Raw genomic sequence first — 19,539 nt, 5'->3', positions numbered from 1 at the left:
AGTTTAAATTCACCACATGGTTTTTTCCTGTGTGTAGTATTCTGTGTGAAGATATAAGAATTTTGTATCTTCTTTTCTATGGCTTGTGGCCTTGATTTGCATACGGGGTGTGCAATCTCAATTTAAAAAGTTGGTTGCAGTTTTGGCTATTTTTGCCAGAAAATCATATTATTCTCATTTGTAATATAGTCCTCCTAGCAAGGTATTGTGACATATTTTATTTTCTATTTATTTTTCTGTGTTGTTCTACACTTTGGTGCATATTCACTCTCATGGCCCTGTTGTCTTCATTTATCCATGGTAAAGCATTTGTTATATTTTCTTGCATATGTAAAATGGTTATTCTAGCTCGTTTTTAGTTCGACGTCCTATTGCCTTCTGTGAGTCATGACATGGTTACCACCAAAACCCCTCCGAGAGGATTTCTTATTGCAAAGTTAGCGAAGAGTCAAGGTGAGGAACCCGAGATTCTTCATGCTCCCAAGTTTCAACTAAAAGAATAAGATCAATATCACTCGGGATCCAACTTGACATAGGATCTTTACACGATGGAAAACTATGACAATTCTAGAAGAGGATCCAAAGTGATGCAAGTCCCTATTTATCACCCATGCTGGAACTTTATCTCTAAAAATAGATTTCCTATTCCTAATGATTGCTCATTTCCCCACCTTTATTGCCTCCTTGAACATGTTGACTTTTTTCTAAGTTCAGCCTGGTCTTCTGGAATAAAAATATTCATTTATGAAAATTCTTATTCATTCATATATATAATTTTGAAATATAAAATTGGAATTAATTATATTAATGTGCTTTTGTTATGTTTAATATTTGGTATATTACTTTGATTATATAGTTAAATTTATTTAGCTTTATTTTAATTTGAAATTTATTAAATAAATATTGAGAGATTAAATTTTTGAGGATGAAAACTTTTATGCAAAACTAGAAAAAGCTTTATAATTATAGGTATTTGATTCTTATATGAAATTAATTAATCTAAAGCTACAATGAAGTCACATTAATTTTTAATAATATTTATATGTATATAAATTTAACATATCTATTTTTATTTTGAATTATATAATATATATATATATATATATATATATATATATATATATATATATATTAAATTTAAGATGCCAATATCATACAATATTCTATAGAGGTAAAATCTACTTAATAATTCATTATAGCTAAATTAAAATTATAAAGAATCTATCTAAAAACAAGTAATAAAAAAGTCTATCTAAAAACAAGTAATAAAAAAGTAAAGTCCACTAAATTAAAAAACAATAATAATTATATATCTCCGTGTATGTACTTGTATGAACTGGATTCATTCAGTGAAGTATCTAGGATGAAAATCTCTATGCCTTTGACGATGAAAGAATACAACTTCGGCATAGCTTGAGTAAACTCCTGAAATAGAAAGCGATTGATAGTGGAGGAATGAAGCAGCATCTATAAAAGCAGGACGAACAAAGGAATACAGAGATTTCGATATTCCAAATTGCAGAGGCGGGATTTCGATATTCCAAATTCCAAAGTTTTTGATTTGAAAGAGGTATACCAGTTGAAAGGAAAATAGAATGGTTTTTTCAAAGTAGTGGAAATATGTATTTAGTGTTATTACTAATTTAAATGTAGAGTTATTACATTTTACTCGGTATTTCCCAACCTTAGTTAATTTTATAGTTTGGTTGGTTTACTTTCAAACTTTAAACATAAAGATATATTACAATAAGAAATTGACCAATTGAGGGGAAATATATTGTTAAACATAATATTATAGTATCATATTTTAGCTAATATAATCTAATAAAACATGGATAAAGGTTGGCGAAAATATCAGATACAATGTAATAATTACATTTTCCATTTAAAACTAATTATGTATCTAAATATAACATTGTGACACTCACAAGATTGTTCATGAATTTATGTTTTAACTTTGACGTTATTTACTTTTATAAACTTTGGAACTGATTTGGGTCTAAGTTGAAGACCAAATAAATGTAGTGACTCAAACTTGGTTAAGTCTTTGAGTATTAAAAGAAAATTTTATATATGATTAACTGAATAAGAAAAATCTCTCGAGACAGTTAGGTCACTTGATTCTCTTTTCCTCCATAGAAAAGGGTAGTTCCAAGGAAGTTTTTCTCTTTATTTTGGCAAGGGAAAAAGGAGAGAGGGAGTCGGACGAACGAGGGAAGAGGGAAATGGTATACAGACATAGGACAGTATGCATGTGAACAATGTATTGTTGTTATGAGGATATTCCCAAGCTGGACATGGGCTAGTGACGCTATGCATGTGAACAATGTACTGTTGTTATGAGGATATTCCCAAACTGGAATTGGGCCAGTGGAATCCTCACTACATCCTCACAAGTTGGGTCTCTAAAATGGACCGGGGGTCTTGAGGTTTGGCGATTAGATGAATTGAGAGTTGAATCTATACATTTTGGAAGAGTGAAATCTTAGGGGACACTCGAACGTCATTGTCGATTTGAAGGTTGGGACGAGAGACTTCCAATTCTGGTTGGTATAGTTTATGCAGTTACGTTACCATAATTTTCCTTAGTGCATTATTGTGTTTTTGTATTATAGACTGGTGCTTCTAACTTAAAACACAAGAAATAAAAAGAAATAGTTGTGCATATTTCTTGTTAGGAATATATAGAAGTACCCATTTCTGTAATTCAATCAAGAACAGAATTAGTTAAGCAGGAAAGAAATGTGTAATGGTGTCACAAAAATATGTACGTTCTTTTAAAATAACCTTAGAAATATAGATTATAAAGAATAAGCTTTTTTTCATTAAAACACCTAAGAAGGAGCAATGCAAGATGATACTAACCCAAGTGAACACATAAAATAATAATAAGTAAATTGCGTAAATTTCGTTGTGAACAATCAATAGCTTGAAAAAAAATTGGAAATTCACACATGTAGATAACAGGCGAAGGAACAACAATGTTGGAACAAGAGCTTCAACGATGTTTAACCAAATTGAATCTGGTCCCCACACATTATGACCTCCTCCCAAGGTATCAACAGAGGGCTCCTCAAGACCTTATGTCGGTGTCTACTAAACTAAGCCGCAATTCGGAAGGCCAACAGAGTCAGGGGACTCTATTTTCCACGACCATATTTGCATTAAACCCAAAAGGAAAATTAAAATTAAAATTGTACATTTGAACGAAAAAATGATTGTACCAAACTAATTATCAAAGAAAATAAATCTGTGTGTGTAAAGCTATGGAAACACAGCAGTCCTGTGATTTAACAATAAATAGAGCCATCGCTGGAAGTAATTCATTCATAAATCAGAATAGAGAAACACTATTGTAGGAAACAATAGACATTTTCTCCAAGAACTTAGATGAACTGCAAGGGGTTTGTATGGTCCTGGTAGTAAGGACCCCATTTAGAAAATACAAAAGAAAAAATGGTAGGGCAATGTGACAGAGTTGTATCTTTAAAAAAAATAATAACAGAGCATATGGAGGTTTGTAGAGTAACCTGGCACCGTATATTGGTAGGAGAATTGACATCTTTCGTGCTGCAAAGAAAACCTAGCAGCAAGAGGATGACAAGGCTTAGACAAATCCGCTAGTAAACAAACATTTAAAAACCTTGGTCAACAAAAAGCATTATAGGGGAAACAAAAGATTTGGAATTCTTAACTGTTGCAGAATTAGTTTGAACCCATCACCTAGGCGAGTTAAATGGTTGGAATCGGTGGAGGAAGAGAACCTTCAGATTCAATGAGCAATGGAATTAGCAACAAGAGGCATATCATGACGATTTATGAAAAACACATAAGGAAAAATCTTATGAGTGCTGGAAGGGAAAGATGAATCTGGTGAATAATCGTTGAGCAAAAGTTGACTGGGTTGTAGGGATAGGGCCTAAGGAATGAAGGTAGCCATATTGCGAGGAAATAAAGATCAAGAGAAGAAGTATGGAGGTCAGTTTTCCATGCTAACCAAACATGAATGGATCCCCCTAGATCCAAAAACACCCATGACCACTCACCATTGGCCATACCCCATGGCTCTGTGTTTCCCCTTTCTATGTTCATAAACATTTCTCCACCAAACGAATACAAACTCATCACCTCTCTCAAATCCAACCTTGGTATAAACTAAGTTCAATCCTATTATGTTGATGTTGTACTCAACTTTTGATCAGTGGAAAACCTACACCCTGTTGCCAACTAGATCATGTAGTATCCCAAACATACAAGGGCTCCGGAATTACTACATGCGCTTCTCTAAAATTGATGCACCATCAATATGATACCAACTCATGATATTCCACCAATATTTCCCGTGAGAATAATCGAATGCATGAACACCTATGTATGGAACACGAATATTACGTTTTCGTTGGTTCAAGCTCAAATCATGCTACTATTTTTGGTGCCTTAGTTGGATTTGTCTAAGAAATTCTACCCCTCTTCCTATAATGGGCCTAAGTGGGAAATTTGTGTTGCAAGCCCTGTCTATGTACCCCTGGAGGGAGCTGCTCCCTTAAAGTACTTCATCTTTGTCAACTTCCAGTGTGTCCACCCGCACCTCATGATAAGGTAGGCCCAAATATAGATGCATCAACATCTCAAAAATATCATCCCTCATCTGACTGGAAACTCTAAGCTCCTTTGATCTACTAACCTTCTATGGAACTATGATGTCACACTCTAACACCTCATGATGACAAGTGTCTGTAAATACTACCACGCCACTAGTTATCTATACAACTATATGCTTCTTGCCAATGGTTGAGCTAATGGACTGTTGCTCATCCTCCCTCAGCATCGGCTCATCATGGGTCACAAAATGGCTCTCCAAAAATGCCTAATCATTCATACTGTGCATATCATCCTCCTAGTATGACTCATGCCCCACCATTTTCTATTGACGTTGAATCCTCACTAGTGACTCATTCACTTGAATGTCTCTCATAGGGTCCGCTAGCTACTCACCATACACACTGCAATATATATCCAACTTGCTATCAAGAACTCCTCATAACTTTTGATGCTCCTCAAAGGCATCCTCATATGAACCTGTGGACTCATACAAAGAATAATCCCCGTATTATAAGTTAGAAGGAACTTCCTCCTACTCGAACTCTCCCATCTGCTTTGAATTGCTCAATATTTAGTGGTTTAGGTCCCCAAGATTCCTTGTAAATTAAGTAAATACAATTCCTCCTCAAATCATTCTTTTTGTGTGGGTGGTCACCACTAATCCCTTGTAAATCCTCTTGGGTAAAGTATCGCATGAATAGACCAATGTTTTTTCTTAACCAACCTTTAATCTAATTCATAAGAAAAATGTGAGACCAATTTGTCTCTCCTCTAAATGGCCAACAATCTAGATTTCAACTTCCTGGAAATGGCGTCATGGCCTCCCATACATGAAGACAAAAGGGATTGCATGTGTGTTATGACTATGTCATAATGATGTTTCCTAATATTGAATAAGCGTTGGAACATCTCTAGCATCAAGTCATCGCACTCACACTCAAACATGAACTCATAAGGTCTAACTAAGGACATGGCATCTAGAATATCTAACTTCTTCTAAAAGGCAGGGCCCTCAATGTTATCAAAATCCTCAAAGGTATCCATTATCAATATGAAGGCTCTCCTCATAATCCAGTCACTATAAAGGGGTATATATAAAGTCAACATCATGATGCTACTGAGGCATGAGGAAACTAGAAGTTTGAATCCTATACAAGGGTTCTTCAAATAGTTGTGTTGTGCTAAGGAAATCATGACTAGTTTTAAATCCCAAATCTAACTCTTCCAATATAATTGATCCACCTTAGAGAGGAGTGAAGAATTATTTTCTAAGTTTAAAATGGATTTTACTGTAACAACCATGTATTGAAAAATTGTTGCAAGTGAAACAATTTTCAGTCCCAAATCATGCTCTTCTTAAGGTTCCTCTTGTTTTAGCATAGAAAGTATTCCCTTGCAAAGTGATCTGTTAATTTTTGTTGTTATTTTAGTAAGGGAGTTGATGAATGTTTCATCCATGTTTTACATCAATTTGTTTTGACTATCACTCTCCCTACTTACAACATAACAATGCAATGATTAGGGATAATCATGAAAACTCAAGACTCTAACTCATTCAAGCCTTTTAAAAAAAATATCACATACCTCTTCTTATGCATTAACCAACACTAGGATACAAGATATGGACCGTTTTACAAAGAAGCAACAAGTGGACACCCGTAAAGTTGATTTGAAGGAGTAAATGTAAAGCATTCCTATGAACAGACCATTTATAATAGTATCATATTCCTATAGGAAACATTGTATAGAAGAGAGGCTCTATACGCACTACTGTAAGCAACTTTACCTCGGCAACTCTGTACAAATATCTATGTGTGCCAAACACTTCGACCACATATAGTTTATATTTTTCCCATAAATACATACTTTCTCTACGGGAATCTTCATAATGTTTGTAGAGGATATGTTATGGTAATAATAAGGTGTTCTTTATATATCTTCAAAATGTTCAAAAATGAATTAAACTATTGCATTGAGTTTCATTTCACATAACAAGGGGAGCTGCGAGGCAGCGAGTCCCTGCGTGAAGTTGAGCCTGCTTATATTGTTCATGTCTAGAGCTTATATTGTTCATGTGCTTAGACATAGTTATTTTAGCTATGACTTTAAAGGTAAATCATTGTAGCTTTACCTAAATCTTAGTATTCACAGTTTGTTTCATATTTTTTTAGTGATTTATGCCAAGTCATAGCTAAAACAACTCACCCCAAGTGATTGGCAGCATATAAATATGGTTAGTTTCAGGACAATGCGCGTGGAAACCGTGGGATATCACTGTAAGGACGAGCCAAGAGGGAAGCACGCAAACCGAGTGAAAGTCTATGAATGTTTCAACCTAAATTATAAAAATATTTCGTCTTTCACAGCGACTCTATGAGCGTTCTTAGTCGTACAAATAAAAGAATCGAATGATTAAGCTTTTCTAATCTTTCATTATAATTTTTAGCAAATATCTAATCATATGATTGATTTCCTTTTGCTTGTCTCCATGCCCTGGATACAGTGAATTTGATAAATTAGTGCACATTATTATCAAAAGTATCAACATAATATCGCAGTTAACATGCCAGATTGTAACAATTAATCATATTTAGATTTTAAACAGCACAAAATGCATAGAAATTCACAGAATGTACAACCAAAAGAGAGGAATTTGCAGTGATTTAAAAGCTTTACCGGAGTTATGACAGTTGTATATTCCATCTCTTTAGAGTTTGCCAACTTCTGGTTCTTAGACAGAGATGACATTTCTGAGGAGTTTGAACGTCGTGGAGCTGAATCCTTCCATGTCTCCAAAATCTTTTTACCTAAAACGGCTTCGTTGGGATGCTTAGCGACGGGCTTCCGGGGATAATGAGCAACCGAGGAAGTATGAGTTTGAAAGGAGAACATATTTTGATGAAGATCTCGCATGAGCGAAGGCTGCGTTCTGGTAAAACTTTCGGCATCTTGAGTGGGGTCGAATTTTGGATTGATTTGCATTCCTTCGAAAGAGTTGTCACCGCTAGAAGGATTGAATTGCATTGATTCAGAAGGATTGTAACAGTGGGTACGCAGAAAATGAGAATTTAAGTAAACAGAAAACCTTCTTGCAGAGAGAATCTCATTGGCCGACAATATTAAAATCTGCTTCAAGGCTTATGGATTGTAAATTGTAATAATTACGTAGCTATGTAAAAGTAAGCAAAATGTTAGGATAATAATGTATCTACCCAACGCAACGCCCGTTTCATAGGTAATAATTACTTGTAATGGATTTCGATATCGTTAACAAATATATTTTAAGACGAGGCCACACGTTACACAGGAGACATGTGATGGACATGCATGCAGCAACGTGTTTGTACGCACCAACGTGTTTGTACGGAACGTGGGAAACAAGGCCATGAGAACCACCATGGCTCTCCAAATCTGCAACACTTGTGCCTGAAACATGGCTCTCCAGACCTGAAACATGGCTCTCCAGACCTGCAAAACACTGCCAGAACCATGCTACAAATAATAAGAATCTAGTCTAGTCTTACTGTTTACTCAAGGTAGTCTTACTGTTTACTGAGGGTTTTCGTGTACTTAGGAGGAAGGGTATAAATGGCCAGGTTACCAGTGCGGCTATGGACGAGACAATCTGGCGAGAGCTCCCCGAGGAGGCTTCGGAACTATTTCTCCATGCCGTCCATAGCTTTCTTCAACAGCGTCGCATCGTCAACATAAATCGATTTGAGAAGTTTTGATGCAAGGAAGAAAACCAAATCGGCAGAAGGCAAAGCAATTATTTCATCAATTTTTCCGAGAATATGATATTGAGCTGCAGGGTAGCTTCCAAGAAGAAAATACAAAAAATAACAAAGCAAGATAAACATATTACTGTTACCTGTGAGAAGTCCGTCGCCGTCTCTAGTAATTCTGGTCCTTACAATGCGTGGATGGATAGAATTTGCTGTCACATTGGCCTTCATTTTCTGCATTCTAGACGGAAACTTGTGTTAAATGTTTATTCCTTGTAAAAAAATTGTAAATTTGAGCGGTTATGGAAAACGTAGCTCAAGATTAAGGTTACCTCGAGTCTCAACGCAAGCTCTTTTGTGTGTAGAATATCGATAGCTGCTGTAAGTTTTGACCCAGATTTGCTTGAATCTTTGGAGTTTGTTCTTTCTTGCGCATATGACAGATTTAATAATAATGGCTCTTTGTTTGATGCGTTTCTTCAGGTTGTAGCGTCTCAAGATTGGCCTGAAGTCACTAAATATGCAGGCTTAGTTTGTGCTCAGGCACATCGTCAGGAACTCATTCAGGATCTTTACAAGTCTGGCAGGATCCTGTGCGAGGGTCTGCAACTGGAGGCATGATAAAGTATACATTTCTTGTCTATCCCTAAAAACAGAAAATATGTGCAAATGTGGCCGAGTGTTTGACCTGCTTGACTGAATTAAGCTTTTTTGAAGCAATGTTTGTGCAAGCATGAAAGAGGGGTCATTCTAAATTCTTCTTTTGCATCTCTGCTTATAATATTTTTCATTCTGTTCCTATTTGGTTTGGCTTTTGAAACTGAAATATGAAAGCATATCAATTCTCTCAGGGAATTGTTGATTTCATTCAGAAGGAATACAGGACACAAGCCGGAGCGTATAATATTTTACAGGTAATAATCATCGATAAACGGGTAAAATACGTCATTCTTATAACCCTGGTTTCCCTTGAATTTTTTTCGGAAATAAATAGTTTCTGTGAAAATTAAGGAATAACAGGTACAAGGAGCGAGTTAAAACATTTAAAGAATTCAATAAAAAGGCGCTAGAAAGTAGCTGTATGAGAGATCTTACTTGAGAAATCGATTTGAGAGTCAGTCGGACTGCTGAGGAGGAGGCCGGACTCGTTATCCGTGGAATCGACAAGCGATGCATCAAGATCCTTATCCGTGGAATCGACAAGCGATGCATCAAGATCCATTGTTGAGCGTTGTGTTGAGGCTACTATACGATCTGTGAGATCCACTGCTATACAATCTATTGAAGCTGTTGTTAAGCTCGATCTGATCAGCGAAGGGCAGTTAGAAATAAAACCCAGAGGCAACGTACTGGACTACATTAGCACCGGTGGCGGAAGGTTATAACAGCGGGACTGCACAGCTGCTGTGCATGTAGCACGCACATGCTTCGCACAAAGACACCTCCCGCCATGCAAAACTTGACCATACAGCCGACACCTGCAAAAGAACAAGCAACTTAGCATATGTATCCCATTCGCACTTAACAGTAAATTAATGTCAGCATTAAATCGAAACCGCAAACCGTCAAGGCTAGTTGATTGTGATTGTGGGTAAGTACGAGTTTAAGATATGGTCCGGCCTCTTCCGCCTCGGGAAGAGGCCAAATAAGATGGCCAACAGAAGTTCAACTGCAAACTTTAGGATATAACCAAAAATACCACTAAAAAACCCGGCGAATTAATGTTATCTGCCCTCCGAACGGTTACTATAGTCCCTGCCGGATGCCAGATGGCAGGGACTAATAAGTGGGTGCACGGTCTGTTGTATGTGCATTCTTTAAAACATATGATAGCATAGAAACCGAAATTTCAACTAGTTCATGATATGATTTATTTAAGAAAAACATAATAGTAGTGGAAATTGGAATAGAGACATAACATCAAGCTCGAGATGTGTGACAAATGGATTAATAAATATGCCAAGAGTGACAAGCCTTTCACTTTACTACATAAATTGAAAATCGTAAGTTGACATTGATTCATTCTCTGGCAATAAAAGTCATGATCAACTAGGAATGAAGGAAAACTAAGTCGAAGTTTTCGTCAAACACTTGTTAGCATAATCCTCTCTTTTCCCTTTGGAATACATTCACATTTAGTTTGTAGATAACCTCAACACCAGATATATAATGGAATGATTTGGCCTGCTTATTCACTATCACTTGGATATGAAAACGTTTCTTAATACCCCTCCCTCCTAGTTGAGAAAATAGAAGAGAAAATGACCAACTCAAGTTGTAAGAATTAGCGAAAATTCTAGAAAATATTTTATGTCTAGATGGTGATTGAAGTTTGATCTGATTTATTTATATTGGTTCAAGAAATAAACTACTCTACCCACATCCACCCTGAATGACAATTTCAACTCCTTTTTGGCACATAAATTTTGACTTCTATACCCTCTAGATCCCACATAGAATTCATCTTACTTTAGGACAGAGATAAAGTTCGACCCTCGTACACCAATGTTACTTCAATAGACTTCTAATTTTTCTTACACTTCTACAATTAAAATCCTATTGGGTTCAACCTACTATTCCTCCATATTTCTACCTCTGTCCCAACTACAACAATGCCATAATGATAAGCTTAACTCAAGGCGTGGATGCACAATTAACCGAATTATTTGATTCTCATTTGGAACTCATACTTCAATTACTAGAACGGATTACATGGTAACCATAGGATGAATGGAATTAGTTTGATGCAAGTTAGCTTAGTCTCACTTCAAAGAGTACCTAACAACGCACCGTGACTTCATAAAGGAGTAATCAATCTTCCAGAGAATAATTGGATTCAATCTCTAGGTCTGAAATATAGATGGATACTCAGCCTCAATAATAGATAAGAACATGCACCCAACAAATAAAGAGATAAGCTCAACCTGAGACTGATTGGATTTCTTCCTCTCAGCTCGGAATATACGATGGTCTCCACAAACCCAAAAATGGACAATTTTAATCTGGTGAAGGTTAAATTTATAACATCCAACACCCACGACCTTCACAAATAAATATTGGGTCATAATTTCTTCCTCCCAAGATTATTTGACTCCTTTTGTTAATTATTTTCCCCTGGCCTTACAAAATAATTTGGGTCTCAAGCAATATTTACATCCTCAACAAATAATTTGGCCCCTTTTTTCAAATTGATTTTTAATTCTTCTTAGGCCTTTCAACAATAAATTATTCTCAGGCTTTTGAATGGATACAAAACATGCTAAACAGAATGTGACATCTCTATTGATATAATACAAGAATATTTTTTTTATTTGGTTCCTAGAGAATTAACATGACCTTGCCCCCCCGCCCCCTTATAATATTCCTTTAGTTTTAGGTCCCATCTGAACAATGAATAAGTGTAGGGGAATCACACATTTAAGTAGCTAAAGTTTATATGCTAGTAATGCTTGCAATGTCATAATTATTCCATCTGTTGAGTTCTGACTTAAACGCACTTCTTAATAGCTATATAATACCTTATGATGTATTATCTTTATGGAATTTACGATGCACTATTGTTCCAATCAATTCCTGAATTCTACGAAGGCGCAATTCTTATACCCCTTCACCAACTCTTATGTTGTCTTTGCGACCCAACTAGTGCATGAGTTCTGCTTTTCCAGTTTATACCATATTAATACATGTATTTTTATTCAATACTTACCTTTGGTGTAAGTATGGTATATCTTAGATTATCATTTAGGTAAAGCTATAGAATAGGGGTATAAGCAAGGCTCTCTATCGAACTCTATTGTAAATTTATTGAACTTTACATCTATGTCACACTATTTTTAAAAATTAGTAAGAACATGCCCTTACCTATCATTGCTCATTTTTAAACTATCTTTGGATGTTCATCTTACTATAACATTTTGTGGCTTGATGTTGACAGTTGGTAGTTTATTTCTCTAATGTAAAAATCCATAAGCATTTATAAAGTATGTTACTCATTTGAATTATCCATGTACTTTCCACACTGTGCTAAAATCACGGTACTCAGGCATTAATTCGTGTATTTATGATATCTAAATCAATTCCTAATCTCCATTAAGCTTTCTTGGGTCTGGTGTAACATTCGACTAGTAGGATCGTGTGGCATTAAATTACTTCTAAACTGCACCTATTTAGGTGTTGGGTCCCACCTTGTAGAGGGTAATGTTATTAATTATTGTTTGGCCTTTCAATAAAGCTTAAGGGATCCTATACTTACTAGAGAGGTGATATTACAATATTTGTGCATTTCCTTGGGTGCTATTGATGCGCTCCATCTTGAACTTTGAAGGTCCATTCTACTGTTGCCACGCTTGCATTCTTCACGTGAGCGCATGTGATCACTTGTCATTTCCAACAGTGGCAATGCGCTCTAGATAATCAAGGTTGCAATACTTGCCTTAACCCTGACCCTTCAATACAATGAACTTGTGATCATTGTGCCACTTTGCCATGATTCCTTCCATGTATACTATCCCTATAACTCTTTTCCGAGATCGCCCCTAGATACAGAGCCTCCCGATGACATACAGAGGCGATGGAGGCAATGAAAATTTCACCTCCCTCTAACTCGACATTTTTCTTTACCTTTTTGTACATAGATGTTCAGGGTATTTTCGTGACATGCACCTTATGAGGTGTCTTCAAAAAGTGTCCATCAATTTTCTTAAGACACTTTGTTTCTAATTCATATTCTAGTTTATTAATTTTCACTATCTATTGCTGTGTATTCTCGCTAGTCATTGGTAGCCTAGTTCTTTATTCGACAATGCAAGGGTTACATATTCCAATAGAATCTTCTTGATCATTTCTAGTAATGGTCTTCACTATGATAAAGTTAATTTATCTTTATATCTTCACACTTTATCTTGTCCCTTATTCAACCGAATTGCTATGTTTTTTAATCAAACTTCATCTACTTACAAGATTCCTTCAATTGTTTAGAAATTTGGAAGATGGTCAATATCGAATCACTGAACTCTTTGTATGTTTACCCTCAGCACCATAGTCTCTTAGGTAATATGTAAATAGGTTTTTTGGTGATAGATTAAGGGATTTCCCACCCATTACGATGATTCATTTCTCATACAATTTTTGTCTAAAATTTGGAACTGTTGTTTTTTTTGCTTAAATGGATCTAATGCTTCTAGTTTTATTATTGGGATAGGTTATACGAACAACTCTTGGCCTCTCTAACTCCTATGTCGAAAGCTAGATTCGGCACACTCCGTGGTGATCTCTTTTGCATCATGATTCTTAGGTGAAAGTCATGTTTCCGTGGCGACGTTTCTTCATACTCGGTCGGCACCAGTATTGGACCACCATTGTTAAATATTTGTGAATCATACTTATAGTCTTTCTTATGTGAGAAGGTTGACTAACAAGCCCATGAATCAGAGGAAATTAATTGTAGGAACTAAGAAATATTATATATACAATAATTTTCTAGTGAGCAATGCATAAAGTGAACAACCATATAATGCTGGTTAAATTCTATGGTAAATGTAGGCAAGCCAAGGACTATTACATCTAACACAAAGATCAAATAGTAATTATTTATTGGTTGGATAATGGATAGGAGTTAAAAAAAAAACGTGTGAGAATAATACTTGTCTCATGAATATATATATATATATATATATATATATATATACTAAATTTATTAAACAAAATTATAAAAACTAACTAAGCTGCATCTTTATTTTAAATTATTATTAAATAATAAATTAATATAGGAGTTAAACATATATGCATTTTAAAAAGCATGGAGAAAATTTTTAACCTTGTACATTCACTCCAGCTTACCATAGACATGTTGAACTTGTAAATAGCTTTTGTTACAATATGTTATATGACATTTTCTTTAATTAATCAATTTGAAATAAACCAGCGTAGATCTATTTCAAATAAAGATATATCATGAGCCCATCACGATTCAATTTCTTCACCTACAATTTTTTTATGAGCAAACATTATTTAAATGTTTTGTATAGTTATTTAATATTTCTTATTTTTGAGATTTTCAAAATTTTTATTTTAGTAGACATGAGCAAAATTTCACCTTTGATGAGGGTCGACAGACTTACACATCATACTCAGGTGTAGAATGAGGCTGTGGGCTCAATTAATTAAAAGACCATAATTAACTTGGAGACAAATCCAAAATATTTATTTGCGAATACAGGTGTGAATATATGCCATATTCCATAGAGGTTTAATATCTCGCGTTTACCTAATAATTAATTATAAATAAATTATAACAATAGAAATTCTATCTCTAGACAAATAGTGAAAAAGTAATGTCGACTCCATTAATAATAATAATAATAACAACAACATATATCCATATGTCTACTTATATTACATTATTCATTTGGTAAAGTATGAATCTAAGATGAAAATCTCTCTACGTTCGACGAGCAAAGAATAAAACAACTTTGTTATAACTTGCATGAACGTGTGAAATAAAAAGCGATTGGGAGTGAAAGAAAGAAATATACTTTATTGTTTACATCTACATTAACGCTCAGGCGTCCACAGCAATACCCACAGTGACTTTTCACAGAAGATAGAAAATGTCGACGCACGGGGATAAGTGTTTGTCTAGGAATTCCTTCCACCGCCTGCAACACCGAGAGTTAAACGGGAAACGGCTAAATAGTTTCTGGGATTACCATTTACATGTCTTCTACCGACACGAAAGGGTCACACACTTGGTTATAGCAGATGACATAATATGCCTTTTTTGCAATGGCCATCTCATTCCATTTGGACGAGAGGGGAAAATCTTGCCTTTGAAGGACGAATATGATAGACCCATAATACTGAATTGTCTGACGGAGATGGAGACTGTGTCTGCCTACTACAATTCTAATAATAATTCAGTCATAATAGTTGGTTATCATCAATCTTTGCCCTGCCTCAAGATTTTAAGCGTGGAAATAGCATCTATAAAAGCAGGACGAACAAACGAATACAGAGAAATTTATGCCGAAGAAGCGGACACAGTTACTTGGGATTTCGATATTGCAAATTGTAGAGGCGTGATTTACAATAAAAAAGAGAGAGTGTTCAAAGTTTTTGATTTGAAAGAATACAATCAGATATTCACCATATCACTCGAAAGAGGTATACCATTTGAAAGAGGTATACAAGTTGAAAGGAACATAGAATGGTTTTTTCAAAGTCGTGGAAATATGTACGTAGCAATAGATTTCGATGGAGGATTCCCAAGAAATACGAGCGATGTATCGTTCAAAATTTATTCGAAACGGGATGGAGAACTGTGTCAGGAAGGTATCCTCCATCTCAACCATGAAACTATGTTACAGTTCGCTACGCTCTGCGGCGATGATAGAATATGTCTGCAGCAACATGGCCGGAATATGCAAGTGATTGATATATCTGGTGAGGTCCCTCAAGTAATACCAACAAATTTAGAAGCAATGGTGGAACCTTACTATCTACCTAAATTGGACCGTTTCTTGTGCTACACCAGAAGTCGAAGCCTTCACCTGTGTGATACGCGAGGTGACATTTTGATCACATTTGAAGACCATCCGATCTGTATGCCCGTCTTTGACAAGTTTCAGAGGGGAACCTACATTTTAAACGAGCAGGATATTATCATTTCCGTCTGTGATGGAGTGAAGCTGTTTGATTATTGTACGATCAATATTAGCAACATTATTACAGGAGAATGTCTCGCAAAGATTACGACTGAGGGTCGTTCTCAGATCAGAGAGGCTGCATTGTCAGAGCAAATCGTGGCACTTGCATACGACGAAAGAACTGGAGAAATTTTCACAGCTAATGAAGAGGGAATTTGTTGTGTGTGGTCAAAGAATTTTCCCTATGATGCTTGGATGGAGTATGAGGATATGAGTGAATAGAGTTTAATCCATCGTCAAAAAAACATTTACCTCTTACAGTATCACGCATCATTTAGTTATTTGTCACACTGTTATTGTCCTTTCTCGTTGATCACATTATAATTCTAATTCTTATTTCTTGTTCTTATCAATCTGCAATCGTTACACTGTAATTTTTTTTTGTTTCTTAGACTCTCTTATTATTTATTGTTTGTCATCACTGGTCGCTAGTCACAATATCACACCATTTCTTTGTCGGTACGGTAAGGTTATTTGTTATTTAACACATGGTTAATTATAACTGCCTAAGTTTATTTTAACTCTGGATGTAATAAGAATGGAGAATAATCAAATCGGTGTGTGTTAAATAACAACATTGTTCATGAATTTATGTTTTAACTTTTATAAAATTTGGAACTGATTTCAACTTAGTCTAAGTTGAAGAACAAAAAAATGTAGTGTAGTGACTGGACTTCGTTGAGTCCTTGGTCTTCAGTATTGGGTTCAACCTCTTATTCCTCCATATTTCTACCTCTGTCACAACTACAACAATGGCATAATGATAAGCTTAACTCAAGGTGTGGATGCACAATTAACCAAATTATTTGATTCCCATTTGGAACTCATACTTCAATTACTAGAACGGATTACATGGTAACCATAGGATGAATAGAATTAGTTTGATGCAAGTTAGCTTAGTCTCACTTCAAAGAGTCCCTAATAGCACACCGTGACTTCATAAAGGAGTGACCAATCTTCCAAACAATAATTGGATTGAATCTCTAAATCTGAAATATAGATGGATACTCAGCCTCAATAATAGACAAGAACATGCAACCAAAAAATAAATAGATAAGCTCAACCTAAGACTGATTGGATTTCTTCCTCTCAACTCGCAATATACGATGGTCTCCATAAACCCAAAAATGGACAATTTCAATCTGGAGAAGGTTAAATTCTTAACATCCAACACTAACGGCCTTCACAAATAAATATTGGGTCATAATTTCTTCCTCCCAAGATTATTTGACTCCTTTTCTTAATTATTTTCCCTTGGCCTTATATAATAATTTGGGTCTCAAGCAGTATTTACATCCTCAACAAACAATTTGGCCCCTTTTTTCAAATTGATTTTTAATTCTTCTCACACCTTTTAACAATAAAATATTCTCAGGCTTTTGAATGGAAACTAAACATGGTAAAGAGAATGTGACATCTCTATTAATATAGTAAAAGTTTTTTTTTGGTTCCTAGAGAATTTCCATCACCTCCCCCTCCCCATAATATTCACTTATTTTTAGGTCTCATCTAAACAATGAATAAGTGTAGGGGAATCACCCATTTAACTAGCTAAAGTTTATATGCTAGTAATGCTTGCAATGTCATCATTATTCCATCTATTGAGTTCTGACTTAAACGCACTTCTTAATAGCTATATAATACCTTATGATGTATTATCTTTATGGACTTTACAATGCACTACCGTTCCAATCGATGCCTGAATTCTACGAAGGCGCAATTCTTATACCCCTTCACCAACTCATATGCTGTCTTTGCTACCCAACTAGTGCATCAATTCTACTTTTCCAGTTTATACCATATTAATACATGTATTCTTATTCAATACTTACCTTTGGTGTAAGTATGGTATATCTTGGATTATCATTTGGGTAAAACTATAGAATAGGGGTATAAGCAAGGCTCTGTATCAAACTCTATTGTAAATTTATTGAACTTTACATCTATGTCACACTATGTGTACAAATTAGTAAGAACATGCCCTTACCTATCATTGCTCACATTTAAACTATCTTTGGACCTTCATCCTTTTATAACATCTTGTGGCTTGATGTTGACAGTTGGTGGTTTATTTCTCTAATGTAAAAATCCATAAACATTTATATAGCATGTTACTCATTTGAATTATCAATGTACTTTCTGCAGTACGCTGAAATCGTGGTACTCAGGCATTACTTCGTGTATTTATGATATCTAAATCAATTCCTAATCTCCATTAAGATTTCTTGGGTCTGGTGTAACATTCGACTTGTAGGAGCGTGTGGCATTCATTAATTTTTAAATTGTGCCTATTTAGGTGTTGGGTGCCACCTTGTAGAGGGTAAGGTTATTAATTATTGTTTGGCCTTTCAATAAAGCTTTAGGCATCCTAGACTTATGAGATAGGTGACATTACGAGCTCTATGCATTTCCTTTCGTGCTATTTGATGTGCTACACCTTGAACTTTGAAGGTCCATTCTATTGTTGCCACACTTGCATTCTTCACGTGAGTGCATGTGATCACTTGTCATTTCCAACAGTGGCAATGCGCTCTAGATAATCAAGGTTGCAATACTTGGCTTAACCCTGACCCTTCAATACAATGAACCTGTGATCATTGTGCCACATTTCCATGATTCCTTCCATGTATACTATCCCTGTAACTGTTTTCCGGACACACTTTATTCATTTATCCATGGTAAAGAATTTGCTTTATTTGCTTGCATATGTAAAATGATTATTCTGCCTTGTTTATGGTTGGACATCCTATTGCCTTCTGCCAGTCATGACATGGTTACCACCAAAACCTCTCCGAGAGGATTTCTTATTCTAAGATGACCAAAGAGTGAAACCATCAAAGTGAAAGACCCTAGATTCATGATGCTCCCAAGTTTCAACTAAAATAATAATATGATTATCACTAGGGATCCAACTTAAGATAGGACCTTTACACCATGGAAAACCATGACTATTCCAAACGAGGATCTAGAGTGATGCAAGTCCCTATTTATCACTCATCATTGAGACTATTTCTAATAATAGTTTTCCTATTCCTAATGATTGCCCATTTCGCTACCTTTCTTTCCTTCTTGACCTTTTGGACATCTTTCTTAAGTTCACCTTGGTCCTCTCGGATAAGATCTTCATTTACAAAGATTCTTGTTCATTGATGTATATACTTTTGAAATATAAAATGAAAATTAATTATATTAATGTCTTTTTATTATGTTTAATATTTGGTATATTATTTTTATTACTTTATTAAATTTATTTCGATTAATTTCAATTTCAAATTTATTAAATATTGAGAAAGATTAAATTTTTCATATGATTTTTTTTATGCAAAACTAGAAAAAAGCTTTATAATTGGAGATATTTGATTTTGATATGAAACTAATGAATCTAAAGCTACATTAAATCCATATTAGTTTTTAATAATATTTATATTTATATGAATTTAGTATATCTATTTTTAGTTTAATTATATATATATATGAATTATGAAATATAATGATTATAAATGTGAATT

At 35.0% G+C, this 19,539-nt stretch overlaps 2 protein-coding genes across 8 annotated transcripts; one reads left to right on the top strand and one right to left on the bottom strand.

Moving 5' to 3' along the window:
- Positions 1-6,914: 6,914 nt before the first annotated feature.
- On the bottom strand, positions 6,915-9,512 carry LOC149266177 (uncharacterized). Of its 7 annotated transcripts, XM_089430110.1 has the most exons (6): positions 9,423-9,512; positions 8,660-8,832; positions 8,474-8,568; positions 7,954-8,080; positions 7,279-7,606; positions 6,915-7,095 (listed from the first exon to the last, which is right to left on the bottom strand). In XM_089430110.1, exons 3-6 carry the CDS (start codon positions 8,565-8,567, stop codon positions 7,060-7,062), a joined length of 585 nt encoding a protein of 194 aa, XP_089286236.1. In that variant the 5' UTR covers position 8,568; positions 8,660-8,832; positions 9,423-9,512; the 3' UTR covers positions 6,915-7,059. The 7 variants fall into 7 exon arrangements, 5 of the variants coding, with proteins under 5 accessions (XP_089286236.1, XP_089286226.1, XP_089286234.1 ...); XM_089430100.1 differs by lacking the exon at positions 6,915-7,095 and having other exon boundaries at positions 7,174-7,606; XM_089430108.1 differs by lacking the exon at positions 6,915-7,095 and having other exon boundaries at positions 7,174-7,606; positions 8,474-8,561.
- Positions 9,513-14,935: 5,423 nt separating this feature from the next.
- On the top strand, positions 14,936-16,252 carry LOC149266176 (uncharacterized). The gene has a single exon (XM_089407398.1). The coding sequence runs from the start codon at positions 14,936-14,938 to the stop codon at positions 16,250-16,252; it is 1,317 nt and encodes a 438-aa protein (XP_089263524.1).
- The last annotated feature ends 3,287 nt before the right edge of the window (positions 16,253-19,539 follow it).

Source organism: Pinus tabuliformis, chromosome 6 (genome assembly GCF_031772625.1).
Source record: "Pinus tabuliformis cultivar Carrire ecotype Pingquan chromosome 6, CPIR1, whole genome shotgun sequence".
Taxonomy (NCBI): Eukaryota; Viridiplantae; Streptophyta; class Pinopsida; order Pinales; family Pinaceae; genus Pinus; species Pinus tabuliformis.
This window is presented reverse-complemented; position numbering and strand designations above follow the sequence as displayed.

What these genes read in the sequence shown, in the direction of transcription:
- LOC149266177 (XM_089430100.1), bottom strand. Translation starts at nt 8,567, where the DNA reads ATGCAGAAAATGAAGGCCAATGTGACAGCAAATTCTATCCATCCACGC. An exon ending in CGGCGACGGACTTCTCACAG is followed by an intron (nt 8,081 to 8,473) that starts GTAACAGTAATA and finishes TGGTTCTGGCAG; the next exon opens with TGTTTTGCAGGTCTGGAGAG. An exon ending in CGTTCCGTACAAACACGTTG is followed by an intron (nt 7,607 to 7,953) that starts GTGCGTACAAAC and finishes CAATCCTTCTAG; the next exon opens with CGGTGACAACTCTTTCGAAG.
- LOC149266176 (XM_089407398.1), top strand. Translation starts at nt 14,936, where the DNA reads ATGTCGACGCACGGGGATAAGTGTTTGTCTAGGAATTCCTTCCACCGC.